This window comes from Monomorium pharaonis, chromosome 3, assembly GCF_013373865.1.
Source record: "Monomorium pharaonis isolate MP-MQ-018 chromosome 3, ASM1337386v2, whole genome shotgun sequence".
NCBI lineage: Eukaryota > Metazoa > Arthropoda > Insecta > Hymenoptera > Formicidae > Monomorium > Monomorium pharaonis.
Genome location: NC_050469.1, coordinates 28,426,009 through 28,441,002, shown reverse-complemented (window position 1 = coordinate 28,441,002; position 14,994 = coordinate 28,426,009). Strand labels below are relative to the sequence as shown.

The 14,994-nt window shown below is 39.2% G+C and overlaps 1 protein-coding gene and 1 long non-coding RNA gene across 2 annotated transcripts in view; one reads left to right on the top strand and one right to left on the bottom strand.

The window, feature by feature from the left end:
* LOC105834857 (nuclear migration protein nudC) overlaps positions 1 to 14,772 on the top strand; it is a 75,589-nt gene extending 60,817 nt beyond the window's left edge. The window contains exons 5-7 of the mRNA XM_012677659.3: positions 13,279 to 13,473; positions 14,189 to 14,391; positions 14,491 to 14,772. Coding sequence (XP_012533113.1) covers positions 13,279 to 13,473; positions 14,189 to 14,391; positions 14,491 to 14,542 — 450 coding nt within the window. The 3' untranslated portion in view covers positions 14,543 to 14,772. The remainder of the gene's footprint in view (positions 1 to 13,278; positions 13,474 to 14,188; positions 14,392 to 14,490) is intronic.
* Positions 3 to 8,722, bottom strand: LOC114253895. The gene is made up of 2 exons (XR_003625315.2): positions 2,416 to 8,722; positions 3 to 2,355 (listed from the first exon to the last, which is right to left on the bottom strand). It is a non-coding gene; the product is annotated as an uncharacterized LOC114253895 (long non-coding RNA).
* Positions 14,773 to 14,994: the final 222 nt, after the last annotated feature.

Here is a 14,994-nt window from a genome sequence, read left to right as displayed (position 1 = left end):
AAACACACACACACACACACATAAAATGTAATATGATATTTTGAAAACTTTGAAGAACACATGACCTCGATGCTAAACATGAGACACCCTATTGCAAAATTTTATTTTCGTAATAACTCAATTGCAAATAAAAAGAATATTATCTCACAGAGTTCTTCGCAAGATCATCCTGCTTCTTCAGGGTCATCGCGGTAATTGTCTGCAGCAATTAAAATGCGCGGGAGATTATTGTGCTCCACACGCTCTCGACAACAGTTTTGTCACAAAGATAAACACGCGTAAGGTATTGAATAAAGGAGCACGAAACAACAAGAAAAGAACATAAAACAAGATTTGATTCGATATTTCTCCTCCGTGATCGTAAGGGGAGGAATGAAACAAATGGTACTTTATAACCAATTATCGTTTTACCGGTGTGTGCGATCTTGCCGCGCGATTGGCCTACATCGCTTAATCGCCAGAAACCATAAGGCCACGCGCGGCCACGAGGTCCAGGCGGTAATTGCCGCGGAATTAGAATGTGCATTTCGCACATCGTATTTAATAAAGGTCGCAAGGGTGATCTAGGACGAAAAGCACTTTACGAAGCGGTTCCGAATAATAATAATAATAGAAGCGTGATCGTTTTATTCGATACAAGCGTCAGTTCAATCAGAAACTTTATTTGTGTTGTGTACTGTTATGAAAGTCTCATTTAATCGTAATTGCATACGTACGCGTGCCGTATTTAGCCTTAAATGTCAGTTTACGTCCGTATACATTTTTGTAGTTTGAGAACGTGGTACGTTTTTGATTGCTTCCATAAAACGAGAAAGATTTGCAGAGATTTTAATTATTTTATAGCTCTCGCCCCACGGTCTCTCCCTCATCTGATACGTTTGTCAGTTATGAAATATAGAAGTTGCATTGCCTGCGCGCCGGGGTCATCGCAGCAATTACTATGCAGTTAGAGAATGTGCAGCTGACGATCGACGCCGTTGTGCGCAAGAACCGGTAATTTTGCAATATTATTGCCCGATTCGCGAGAAAAATATAATAAAGCCCGCTTTAAGACAGACGAACGTAATTGTGCCGAAAAACGGCCGTGCGTGCCGCGTCCGCGTCGGCCGTTCCGCAATTTCTCTTCATATTTCGAGCAGCGCAGAATTGTCGCGTTACGAAAGATTCCCGCGCTACGTAGCGAATTTGTATTCTCGTTTCTTGCGGTAACGATGTCCTTAACCAAATAATAGTCCCTCATTAGCGCGTGGCTGGCCTCGTATATATTCTGAAATTTAACGAAATGTGAGAGATGCTCTATCATCAGAAGCTCAAAGAAATCGAAAATCGATAATGAGTTTACGGAATATTCTTAATGACTTATAAGCACTAATCTTTGTTGGATTGCGGTTAAAGGATCCTTCAACAGGATCGTAATAGCTGATAAAAGAATCGCCGAAATAAAAGATAATCCATCTTGCAATTACATTACTGCAGTTACGAATCGCACTTGATGATTCTTGTGACCAAGTTAGTCAAGACTTAATTAAGTGAGAGCCGATTATTGTTGACGATCGTAATTGTAACAGCACTCCGATAACTGTAAACTGCATTATTTTGCATCATCATTATTATATAAATTGCTAGCTTGAAATTTGGCTTGTTATTAATAATTATTCCGTTTCAGAGTACGAGAAACTTTAATAAGTTGTGACGTTCGAAAAATTGCATCTCGGTGATGTGCAATTTTGCCGACGCACTTTCATAATAAATCTTTATCTATGAAAAAGATAATCAGCGATACATAATCTAAGGAAACAACTACAAATTGAAATTTAATTCCCTTTGAGAAAAGATATTTTTCTGAAGATAAGAAATATATAAGTAGGTTAACGCTGGTCATTAGAAAACGTCATTAGAATTATTACCCGCGTATATAAATTGTGCATTGTCACTTGAGGCATGCGACGAGACAGCGTTTATCTGTTCCGAGCCGATCTAATCGTTATTAAACCGTCATTAATTACAATCAATGGCACCGATTGATACATTCGCGCGGAAGAAGGAACACGGATTGGGCACCCACCGCGCGGCGCGATTTGCCACGGGTGTCACTTGGCCGCGCGCAGCCTTGTAACATATACGCAAATAACCCAATAAATCTCGGTATAGACTTCTTGTTCATCCTTCGGAGTCCTTGACACCGACGTAGTGTCACCTACTGCGAGCGCCGCCGCCGTCGCCATTCGCCGTTCGTCGTGGAAGCGATCCCGGATCAACCTCGCTGCTCGCACGTCGTTTCCCAATACTCGGCGTAGCCGTCTCTGCAACGATCGTCCACCACAGCGTCGCTCCTCTCAACGACGTGTAGTCCCCCTAGAAAAGACGTTAATGATCCTTAGGAGTTATCGACCGCGAGAGGTTCCGCTCGGCTACCTTGACGAGTGTGGAAGACACTCTTTCTCAACGATCCCAAGGGTTTCTGGTTTGCTCGGCAATTTCTTATTTCGCCGCCGCGTTCGACGTGCCTAGGTTTTTCACGAGCAACGAGCGACGCTACGAATTGTCTTATTGTCGAGGCGCGTGGTTTGACGGTGACGTCGTTGATCTTGACGATGCGTAAACACGCGGCTGTAATTTTCTTCCCGTCGTTCCCGAGCACGAACAAAGAAATTGTAACGATTAATGTTGAGTAACGTTCGACCGATGCGTGAAAGGTGCCTCGCGCCGACCCAGATCAATAATCGCGATCCGAGCGATTTTCAACTAGCGGCTTAGTCGCACTGACGTTTTCGCTCCTCGCGAGTGTCGGCCGAGTTCTCGGATGCGGCAACCGATGAAATTAATTTGCTCGACGATCGCGGTATCTATCGTGATATCAATAAAAGATATCTTTTCGCTTCGATTGCGCGGGATACGCCGATTATGAAAAATAAGGCAGATTAAAGTTATCTGTGTGTGATCAGTCTTAATTAAAATAAATTTATGAAATTAACGACAGTCGGAGAGAAAATTATCGGGCGTGTAATAATAACGTGAAATAAGTTTTATTTCCCAATCCGAGTGTACTTCAGCAACCGACAATTAATCCCCCCGGTTACCATAGCGTGTTCTTAATCGTGGGGGACAAGGAGAGAGCGTTACCGAGAGTGACAGTTTGCTAGTAATTAGCGGTATACACGTCATATCGGTGATATACGACAGGCATGAAAGTAAAAAGAAAGAAATTGATGATGATAATACTTTATGATATTGCATTGATAGCGAAAAATTCATGTAATCCGCCAGTTTCATCCCGCCTGCGGGACCGCGGTGTAAACGCAGAAGACAAATGGATAGCCACGCGTGTAATACAACACCTGGGGATAATGGTCCACCTAAGGGAGAGTAATTATCAGCGACATGAAATTGCTTTTAAGTAGCGCTGCGGAGGCGAATATGAGCCGCGTGATTATTTGCCGTATTAATAGTTGCGTAAGGGCGGATGTCATTGCGCGCACATTAAAATTCTTTCGCGCGCCTCGTAAAAATTTACGAGCGAATCATCCCCTAACAGGTGCATTCCGAGCATATTACGCGACGTATTTTACTATGCGTCGCAGTAATAGACGTCGTCGTTTCCTATGTGACCGAGGATTATTAGTTATGCGTTTTAACTGCCGCGCGACCAATCGGCGATATTTTGCAGTATCGCTTAAAAACAGGATATAATGATGCACTTAAACGTAATCGAACGCTCGTAACGATCCCGTCCGCGTACACACATTTTTGTGCGCAAGCATGTCAAGGAGATATTTACAAAACAGTTGTATATGAGCGCTGTGGCATTTAACGCCTTTGAGGAGCGAGTTCTACGCTTCTGTATTTTATTAAAATCGGTGATAACCAAATAATATAAATTGTGGTAAATTGACGCAAGAATCGATACCGAATCCATTAATTAGAATTACCGAATGATATTTACGATGTATTCGGCAAAATGTAAATTTCATTTCGTCGTATTTCAGATGCATTGACAATTTTTTAAGCACATCCTAGAAGGTAATTTGTAAGAGCGATATAAATATAAAATACCGTTTGCTCATAACGGTATTCAGGAATTTAATCCATTTAAGAATTTCATGTTAATTTTTATTTTTTTAAATAACGTTTTTTATATATGTACGTGAAATTGTTTCGACGATTCGATTATAATAATTGACGCCTGTATCTTGATAAGACGTGTAAAGAATCGTCAATATTTAATCACGTTATAGATATATAAAATAGAAAATTTTATTACAAAAAATTTTTGTTTTAATTTTTTTATTTAACTATCTATTGGGAAATATGTACTGAGGAAAAAAACTTGTGATATTAAAAGAATCGAAGAATGATAGATATAGCTGCAACATTATATATCTGTTTGTATTACCATTATTTATCATAATTTTAATTGGGAATGTTACATCGGAATTGCAATAAATTATCTTCTGTAAAATTCCCTACTAAAACGAAAGGTATTTGGACTTTTAAACGTAACTGCCGCAGAGATACCTGCCTTGCTGATCAAAGGTCAAAGTCGCAGGATTGCGAATCTTAACGGTTTGCCACAAAATAAAAAAATAATATTCAGGATATGTGTAGCCTTGACACGCGGCTCTTTTGTTTTTACGGCACATATAAATTTTCACCGTATTTAAGAATTTAAAGTATCAAAGTGCAACTTAGTGAAATGCAATTTATTTGGAATTTTTTGTACTAGGTATTTTACAGGGAAATATTTTATGACATATAAATCTTTACATATCTGTTTAGAATTTAATTGACACTGATTCTTGCTAGATAAAGCATTAAGATAGAGTCATTAAGGAAGCAAATTGCCAAATGCTTCCGTATTAGAATATGATTAGGTAATGTACCTTGGAAAATAACCGGAAATGTCGATTTGCTGTAATGATAATCTGTAATTTTCATCACTGCTAAATTGCTTAGAGCTCTTTTCATACTCGCTCGCTTTCAGATCAGTAAAACTGGATAAGCGCTAAATTGGACGAAACCGAAAAAATTCTCTACGCCCCGCAATTCTTATGAGAAGTCAACGATAGGCTTGCTTTGAGAACAATGGTCATCGGCGGCGCAGTTTGCGCAAGCATAACGTTAACAGGGTTGCGATCGCTCGCGCAGTTTTCGTGTAGTCTACGGCAGAGATTGTGCACGCGGGTGGTCCTTTAACAAGGTACCGGAAAAGGCATTCTTTTTGATTCTAGGTATCGATAACCCGAATATTCCCGCGAGCTCGTTCCTGTTCGTGCTACCGTGGTATTTCTTTGCGTATCACAGTACACACTCGCCTTTTATTCTCCCATAATGCAACATTAAACGACGACGTAGAGTCGTTTTACTGGACTTGTGTTAAAGTCATCAGGATTTAAGTGACATTTATTAAATCTGCTTATTAAATATTATTTCGAAATCTAATATACGTGCTTAGTTTAAACTAATAATTAAACTTAATTAATTTCACGAGATGCGTTCGCAAGTATATACCGAGTCTGCTTCTAGCTTTCGTTACAAATTACATAAGCAGAAGTGTTAAGACCAATAGAACTATCACTACTAACGTTTTTACAGCGCCGCGAGATCGATACTTCACTTGATTTCCTAAGCAACACGAGAGATACGCGTCAAGGGGCAGCTGCATACTCGGTTTCACTTCCCTTTTTTGACTTAGCCATCTCGAAGCGCTCTATCTCCGCTCGGTCTTCTTCCATCCGATTTCACTTTTGGCGGTCGCGGCGCGCCAGTCCTTCCTCCGCGCGCGTATCCCCCTTCTCTCGCGGTCTCCTTCTCTCTCGGTAATTGCGTAACGAGCGGCGGCGCGTATGCACGCCGGCATCGACAGTGCGCAACGACGATCCGCTGCGCGCTCGCGGCGTCCGGGCCGCACGCGCCTTCGAACGAAAAGGACCATTACACCGGGGCGCAATTTGCAATTCCGCTACGAAAGTAGAGCTATTATTATTATCGTCCATTCAGCGGCGCGCCGATGCGATTTTCCACGCGCGCATTACTCGCCTACTCCGCGGATTACTCATACCGATATTTATATCGCTTAACGACGAAAAACTCGATTCTCTCCCTCGTGAAAACCTCAACGTACGACCAATCAACCTCGACCTCGCGTTATTAACGTCATTGCGTTATTCACATGCGCTTCGTTGCGCAATATTTATGAGCACTGAGGAGATAATACCTGTTCCGTCCTGCGTTTGTATTTCTTCACGTGTGCGGCACTTGAGATCTTCATAGCGCGTAACTATAATGAACAGGAGCAGGTTTTGTAAGGTGAATTTCTCGTATAAATATTGATAAAAAAGTTTGACGGGAACATCTGCGGTCCGAATCGCACGTGACTGCTTGTCTTAAGGCTGCGGTAAGACTTAAATGAGTTACGACGAAGCACGCGTAATTGATATTGGATAAAGTCATCGCACATCTGAAGCGAACAAATCGGTAATAAGTCAGCGGCTATCTACGGCCGTGTATGTTCGCGCAAAATTATCTGAGATTACAACTGTTGCGCTTTCTCGAACTGGATCTGCAGAGAGCTCGGCCTTATTATTGCCTTATGGATTCCCTATGCGCAGGACAGAGTGTACAGTATTATCTGTTCGATAATGTAACTGATCTGCCGTAACTCAATTTCAAATTTCTGTTTACGTGAACAACTTTGCTCGCGAAGCCACGAGAAAAGGCCACGTCTGTCGAAAGTTACTCTTCTTGTCCGTCCGCACTTCGTCAAGGATGCGATCCACTAGCGGTCGTTAAGTGGCAATGTATTTAATCACTCGTTTGAAATACGATTTGGTCTATGCTAATGTCGAATTTCAGGTTAGAATTTGCATAAGGCCCATCAAATACAGTCCGCAGAAACCAATTGGTAAAGATCTTTTTGATTCTTACCATTTAAGGAAACGAGACCGTGAACATTTCGCCATAAAGTTTCCTAATTCTGAGAGAAACAAGCATCGATTTTTCGACTTGAGTATGAGAAACGCTCGATACGCGAGGTGATACCATATCGCAGTGTATCCCACGATCGTGAGACACGCAATATTATTTACATCTTTATCATCGTCGTTTTATTATGTTTTTTTCCGCTGACATAAGATCACTGTTTACGCCACTGACGTCGTGACGGTGGTGCCGATGGCGAATCAAGGTGAGGAGGGAGAATCGCGAGGACGCCAAAAGCTCGAGGAGCAGTCACGACGGGAAAGGTAGAGAGGAGGCCGCGGGAGTGAGAGACGGACGAGAGGCAAGGCCGTTCTTTGACCCGAAACGTGGTCAGCTCGGCGCCAATTTTTCGGGAGGAACCGGTCTCACCCGACCCTCCCCCCCTGAAATTCTTCTGGCCGGCGTTGTTGCATGCTGGATCACGATTTCGCCGAGAGGACCGAGGGCGACACGTTGGTACCATCGTGGTAAGCGGGGCCGCACCTGCCTCTCCTCTCCCCCTCCCTCGTCGACGATGGATCGCGCCTGGGTGTCGCGACGAAGCCCCGAAGACGATTAATATTGAGGGAACTCTACCTCGCGGGCCTCGTCAATCAGCGATTATCGCGTGGAAAACGAGGAGAGAGAGATCAGCGCGCGCGCACCGTTTAACAATATTTCGGGATATTTGCGTAAATCTAAATAATAAGTTTTTTCTACTAAACCTTTCTGCGTTACAGAATATTCCCAGGGTGATTTACGAGAATCGAGACTTTAAATTAATCAAACAAAGTGGAGATAAATGCACCATCAAGTAATATTTCTCTCCGGTAATAAACTGTAATAATACATACTATGATAATAACGTACATGCATACACACACACACACACACATATGTCCGCGAGACGGTTATTGCTTAATATTGTCCGGATCTATCTAATATCTAATCTTAACAAATACCCTTGGCGATGCCTTATTCCTCACGATTTCGCCTGGATATAAATTGCGCGTTACATCCGCTCGCTTATGAAGGTAAATATATTAATGATTGAAGTAAAGTAACGCTCGACCTACATTAGCCCGATTCCAGATTGTGGTGTGAAGAAATATTTACCTACGGCCTCCCGCCTCTCCGGTTTACTCCTTACCGCGACCTAAATTCCGTGTCTATCGCGCTGTAACAATTTTTACCTTAACGCCCCTGACGCGGCGGACTCTCCCGCTTCGGGAAGCGCATCCATTGTCGGCGCTTATTATCGCGACGGCAGCTATTCTCTTCGTTTTAATCTCGACGAGCCCGACGTGTGTCTTTTGCAACATCTTTTCATACGTATAAATTACCCGTCGCGTTTTCGCGCGTATTGCGCACCCCGTCGTCTCGCCTCCTTCTCCGCCCCCTCGTGGCCCGCCGATCGCGGCGGCAAGTTGCACAAAATCAGCGCCGAGAATCCTAATCCTCTCCGCGAGCCGGATGCACCGATCGCAGGCGCCGATTTATCTGTGCCTCGTATCTCCTTCGCCTTCTCTCTCGATCTGCGCCTCGTCCTCTCCTCCGTTCGGGTCCGTTTCTTCTTGCGCACGGAACGATGTGCACACGTGCACACTGTACACCTGTACTCTTGCGCACCTGAGTGCGCTTGGTGAGAGAGCAGCTCATCGATCTTCCCGCATCCTTTCGAGCGCGCTACTCCTTGGCTCCATTTTATCGTAAACGTGAATATTAAACTACTGACTGCTGAATGATGGGCAAAATATATCATACATACGTGTGTGTGTATATATATATATATATATCTTTATAATATTAAAATATATTTCACAATTAAGTAAAGTATTTGCAACCTTTTTTATTACCTATTTTTTATGAGCAATTACATAAATGTGTTTTTTATTAGCGCTGTGACTCTATCTGTAGAATAAAATGTTGCGCTATTATTTTTTTTGTGCAAATGTGTATTAACTATTTAATGGCAGTTATTGATTATTGATCATTATGAGTGTATCCTGTTAACACATAGTCACGCTACCGTTTGAATATATATTCTATATTAACTACCGGAAGTCATAAATTATATTTTTATCTGTAGCAACGTTTTATGTATGTCTCATCGTTAAAAGACCGATTAGCGATAACAGTGTTTGGTTTTGCAAAAACGCATATTAAATGAAATGCCTGTCACGGAATAATTATATTCTCTCGTCGTAACAGGCTGCAACTGATTATGAAAAGCGCGAGACGGTGCTCGTATGGATAATTGCTAATTTAAATACCAGATTTTGTAGCGTTAATAATGACGTGAGAAACATCTTGCATTAACCGCGGTTGATACACGATTACTTACAAAATACTATATCACTACGATCAAAAATTTTCTGATGTGAACCGAAAGAACAAGTGTCTGGAACATTTCTGTGAAAATTTCCAGTAATGGAAATAAATTTAATGTAACTAAGCTCTAGAATAATTTCATGATTTGATGCTATGCAGTTTAATTTAACATTAAATGACGTTTGTATCCTTATTTGTCTCCGGTTTTTAATCGTATGTTCAGACATCAGAAGTTCTTCTTTCATCTATCCATTATCGTCACTATAAATATTTAATGTCGACTTTGAAGATTCACGCAGAATCAATTACTGTATGCACGTTATTACTTTACTTTACTATTCGTTCATTTGACTCTAGAATGAGCATTTATGAATTAATCTTTATTCGCGTATAAATGGAAAAATGCCTAAATGAAATCCGTCAATGCAAATAGTCATCTTTATACAGATTATTCACGTCATCTTTACTTTGATACTTTACTATTGTTTCGCAAAATTTTTTATTACACGAAATCACAATTTATTACGCTTTAATATCCCTCCCAAGAGTTTTATCGACATATATTCAATGTGTTATCTATTCTCCAATGCGTCTTTGCAATATGTATTTGAAGACGTTATAGTTGCAAAGTAGGTTTAAACCTGATCGGTAAACGAAAATATGTCTTTAAAAAAATGATACCATAATCTATCAAATTTTTAGGTTTTTTGTTTTAATTACATGTTTTACAGATTTACATCTTTACATTGTATTATGCGTTATAGCAGAAACTATAGTGTCAGTAAAAGAAGAAGACAAAACTTTTTATAATTAAAGACAAAGTATAAAAGCTAAAACATAAAAATGTACAAATGTTCTTGAATCTTTGATGAAGAGTGCTCTGAAGAGTGTTTGCAACGTGTGCCTAACGTTTTACCAAACTAGTTTTTTTTTGTATTTGTTAAAGTAGTAAGTCAACCTTGTTCGCGTGTATTTTCGCTTGCGTCTCACGTCGTCCTTGGTGTCTTGCGGAGATGTCGTATTCATTAGAGCTTCTATAATCGTCCGTCGGTTGCAATTAATTTTATTTTGTCGCTGATGTACTACCGGGAATTCATAAATGGAAAGCTCTTAGTCGCGTGCTCATGTACCGTGTAACATCGCATTCGCGATTACAAATTTCGATCTCGTCACAAGATCTCACGTGTCGAAAAAAGGCGCGCGTTACTCGACGTGAGTAACGAGCGAACTATGTGGTTACGCAAACGCGAGTAAAATGTATCCAATTCTTTGGTATCAAGGATTTCGACGAATTGCCGAATAAATCGGTTATCCACGAACCGAGGCGACGCGCGTCTGTAATAGCCTTCAAAGTCACGTTCGCACGTTCGCGACAATAAGTTGAATGCCGAGGTCTTGAATGAAGCTTTGACACTACTTCGAAATTACTTGTATAGTGTGTAATTTCCATGTCATTTTTAAAACCTAAAATCTAAAAGAATCTTATACGATTCGCTCTGATAAGAATGTTTCGTAAGTTTTTGGAATCACGAACAGTCAATTATGACACGTCTGTTTTATGCGGTTACCAAATTTAAAGTAATGAGAATATTATAAAAATGGAATTAATTGAGTGATATTTTTTATTATATTCTGAGAATTTGTATCGTAAGGGAATCATCTAAAACGCAAAAAATTTGGGGAATTTCTTGAAAGAAAATAATGTATTTTTCTATGCTTTTACACATCTACTTGTATACGTATATAAATATTTTTGATATGGCTAAGTGCTTTATTAATTCGTAACGTAATAATTAATTGTAATATTATGTAAATTTACAAACATCTTATTCCTGACATAGAATAATATTAGGAAAGTAAATGCGGAAGAAATCGAAGATCTCTCTGTGCTAAGATCGTTCAAAGTTTAATTTGAACGCAAAGCATGCTTTTAAATCTTTATTATATACAATCAGAAATAATCAATTCTTTACCCGGCAAAAACTTCTGGAAACAAGTTGTGTCAATACAGCTGTGATTGGCAATCATAATGTACGTAATCTTTGCACGTTAGTTTTTTAAACTATAAAAAGTTACCCGCGCTTATGTAGCACATGTGGTTTGACATTGAACAAAATTGTAGCAAAGGCTAATATATTAAGATAGGAAAACAATATTTGCTTTATAGTCTCGCTTGAGAAAACATTGCCAAATAAAGAAGCTTAGAAAGAAGAAACGCAGTATCATTGCGATTGCGAAAAGCAAATAATAACATGAATTCTTAATTATACACATGAATTAACTTTATAGCGGGGATGAAGAAGATTGTTAAAACGTATATACGTCACAATTTACTTAGGGTAGACCTCGGCAAAGTGAGCAGTGTCTTACAGTCGTCTTCTTCCTCGCCTTCTCTCGCGGCGCCACTTTTATAATGATATTCCATTTTGTTAACATCGGACGCAAAGTCGGTAGCCATGATCCGTTTCCACGCACCGGTGCACCCAGCTCCGCCGCTGCCGCCGTCACGTCATAGTCGTCATTCTGGAAATCCAAGAACGAGCGACTGCGAGATGAGTCGGACAATCGCATTGCGATGCGAGCCGCGGTATATTCTTATTGAAAATCGATGTATCTAAAGTATCATAACAAAACTAAATTAAATAAATGTATAATCTTGATTGGTGGATATCAAATACTAATTACCGAATTCGAAAGATTGTCGCGAGCGATCGAAGATTACACAGTCTCGAGTTGCGTGAAGCGATTATCCGTGCAGCGCGAAAATTACGTAAATATGTGAGACCTTACCTTGTCATCCGGAGTAACGTGAATCGATAAATTTCGAGAGAAGGTTCAAGATAATGCAGCGGAATTTGCATGTATAATAAACTTTCTTAAGCGGCTTGAATTGTTTACCCGCCACAAATTGGAATTGAAATATGGAGTCCGATGCATGACAAAACCACTTTGTCGCGACGGTACATGAATATGTATCAATGAATTTTACTACTCACTTTATAATTTACGTCAGGACGAAGGTTCAATCAGATATATGATACTGTCAGCGAAAAGCTAATTAAATTAAAAAGTCAGTAACATTTTAAAAATAGTTGGCATGTATCACGTTGTTTGAGTATTAATGAATGTGATTATTGATTATTATGATTTTCATTAACTTGACAATAACTCAGGTGATCGTGCAAATGGATGACTCGATAGAAAAACAATCGTTCGGCACTTCGAATTCACATAAAGCGAACATTCACGCTCGTGATCGATCTAGTCTTGACCCTTTTGAACTGGCAATGACCCAGAGCCGAGATCTGATCCGCATACGCCTGCCATCAATTAAAACGAGTACTCTTCGTGGTTAACGAGGTGTATCCCAGGAATGTCGAACCTTTGCCATTTCGCTTCGTGAATCGTTACAATGCACCTTTCATCTTCCAGTTCGCGCTCGAAAGATCCGAGTGCCCCCACGAACCTCCCAAATATTCAAGGTTTCCCTCCGAGGTCATTAAGATATTTTTCGTTTCCGAAATCCGAGGTCACAGATGGTGATTCGGATCATAATAATCTGTAACGAGATTATAATCGTAGAAGGACAAAAACGCACCTGTACAGAACACGCTGGGAACAAATCTCACCCTCCCCTTTCCTCTTCATTATTCTATCCATTCTCTCTCTATTTGGGTGTATTAACTATCCATGGAATATCACAGAGTCTTTGTAATTATATATAAATTTAAATCAAAACCAATTCACATTATATTGATTAAAGGAAAAAAAAAATATATAAAAAAGAATAGAACAGCAAAAATGAAGAATGCAAAAAATATATATAAGGTATATATTATTATTTTAAATAGAGCACTTTTTATTGTTTTTATATGACAAATGAGTTTGCGACGAAGCTTCTTTTCATACGAGTTTCGCAGCCACCACATGTGAGTAGTGCGCGCTCGAAAGAACATATAAATTCACAAGTTGCATTTTTTACATTAACAGATCAGAGTGCCGCTAAAGGTGAACTTTTCGGTCAGACCAAAAGACGTGATCGTGTCGATCGCAAAGAAACACCTGAGCTGCGGACTGAAAGGCCATCCGTCAATTCTTGCTGGGGACTTTCCGCATGAGGTCAAACTCGAGGAGTCTACTTGGGTAATAGAGGACGGAAAACTATTGCTAATTAATCTGGAAAAGGTGAGCCGTGGGCACAGACGCGCCCGCGTAAACGTGCTTTTTCGCGATCTCGTCGATCTTCGGCCTTGCCGAAACGGTGATTCTGACATTTCTAAGACTATTCAGTCTTATAAAGATTTAAGATTACGCGTGACCGATTGGTAATGAATCAGGCAAAAAGACATGTCTATATTGAATAATTAAACAATAAACGTAATTAAGCAACTTAAAGGACTAATTAATTTTTTTGTGTTACTCTTTAAAATAATTTTTGTTTTATTTCCTAAATAAAGATCTATATTTGTTTTTAGTGATAAAGTAATTGTTTTGCGTAACGTTTTATATAAAATATAAATGCTATTTGATTTTCAATCAATTCTATTTACAACTGAAGTTTCAGAACATAAGAAACGTAGAGAAACATCTGTATATTACACAGATACGGAAACTATACGGAAACTAAAATATATATGCACTGTCGAAATAGACAATATGCAGTTCACACGATTTTATTTATCCCTTAAAATAATTATTTTTTTAAGTAGTAATTTAAAAGGGTACACATCATTAATATAAAGAAAAACTGTCAATATGTTTGCAATAAACATAAATGAGCCGATAATAGTGATATCATTAATGTATGTATCAGTTTGTATTATTAATTTTTGGTATAATGATAACGTAATAATAATTATTTCTTATAATTGACGATAAAATTAACATTTGCCGATTGCAGGTGAATAAGATGCAATGGTGGGCACATGTTATAACGAGCGAGCCAGAAATTAGCACGAAGAAAGTAAACCCCGAACCTAGTAAACTTTCTGATCTTGATGGAGAGACAAGAGGCCTCGTTGAGAAGATGATGTACGATCAAAGACAGAAGGAACTAGGACTTCCAACGTCCGAGGAACAAAAAAAGCAAGACGTCATTAAAAAGTAGAAAACATTTTTTGACACTTTTTTATTGTATCATATATGTTAGTATCTGCATTTTTAATTAATTAATAAATGGCTGAATTTTTTCAATTTTTCTAGGTTCATGGAACAACATCCTGAAATGGACTTCTCAAAGTGTAAATTTAATTAAATATAAATTGGTACCGTTGAAATACTTGCTTTTTATTATCATAATATACGAGCTTCTACGCTCGACGTTCTCATATCGTTGAAGAGGAAGGTCCAGTGCGATTGTAAAGATGGCAGCACCATATGAAGATTATAATGCCATGCACAATGTTTAATTTTTGTATTGCGCTTCTCTTATTTGTCATTCAATTAAAAGTAAATAAATTAGAATTATAATAATAATAATGAAGAGATGATGCCTAATTAATGCCTAATAGGCTTATTGTGTTTCTCCTAGACAATAATGAATTTTAAAAGAAATAAATCTGAATCTACGGGATGTGGGTTTAAACTCGTGACTGACGAGTCTGTCGTTTTTATATGGAGCTACATGACATCCCAATTAGAAGTATATGAAAGATTAGTAATATATAAAAGATGCGACTTTGAAAATGCAACTTTTAAAGGAAAATA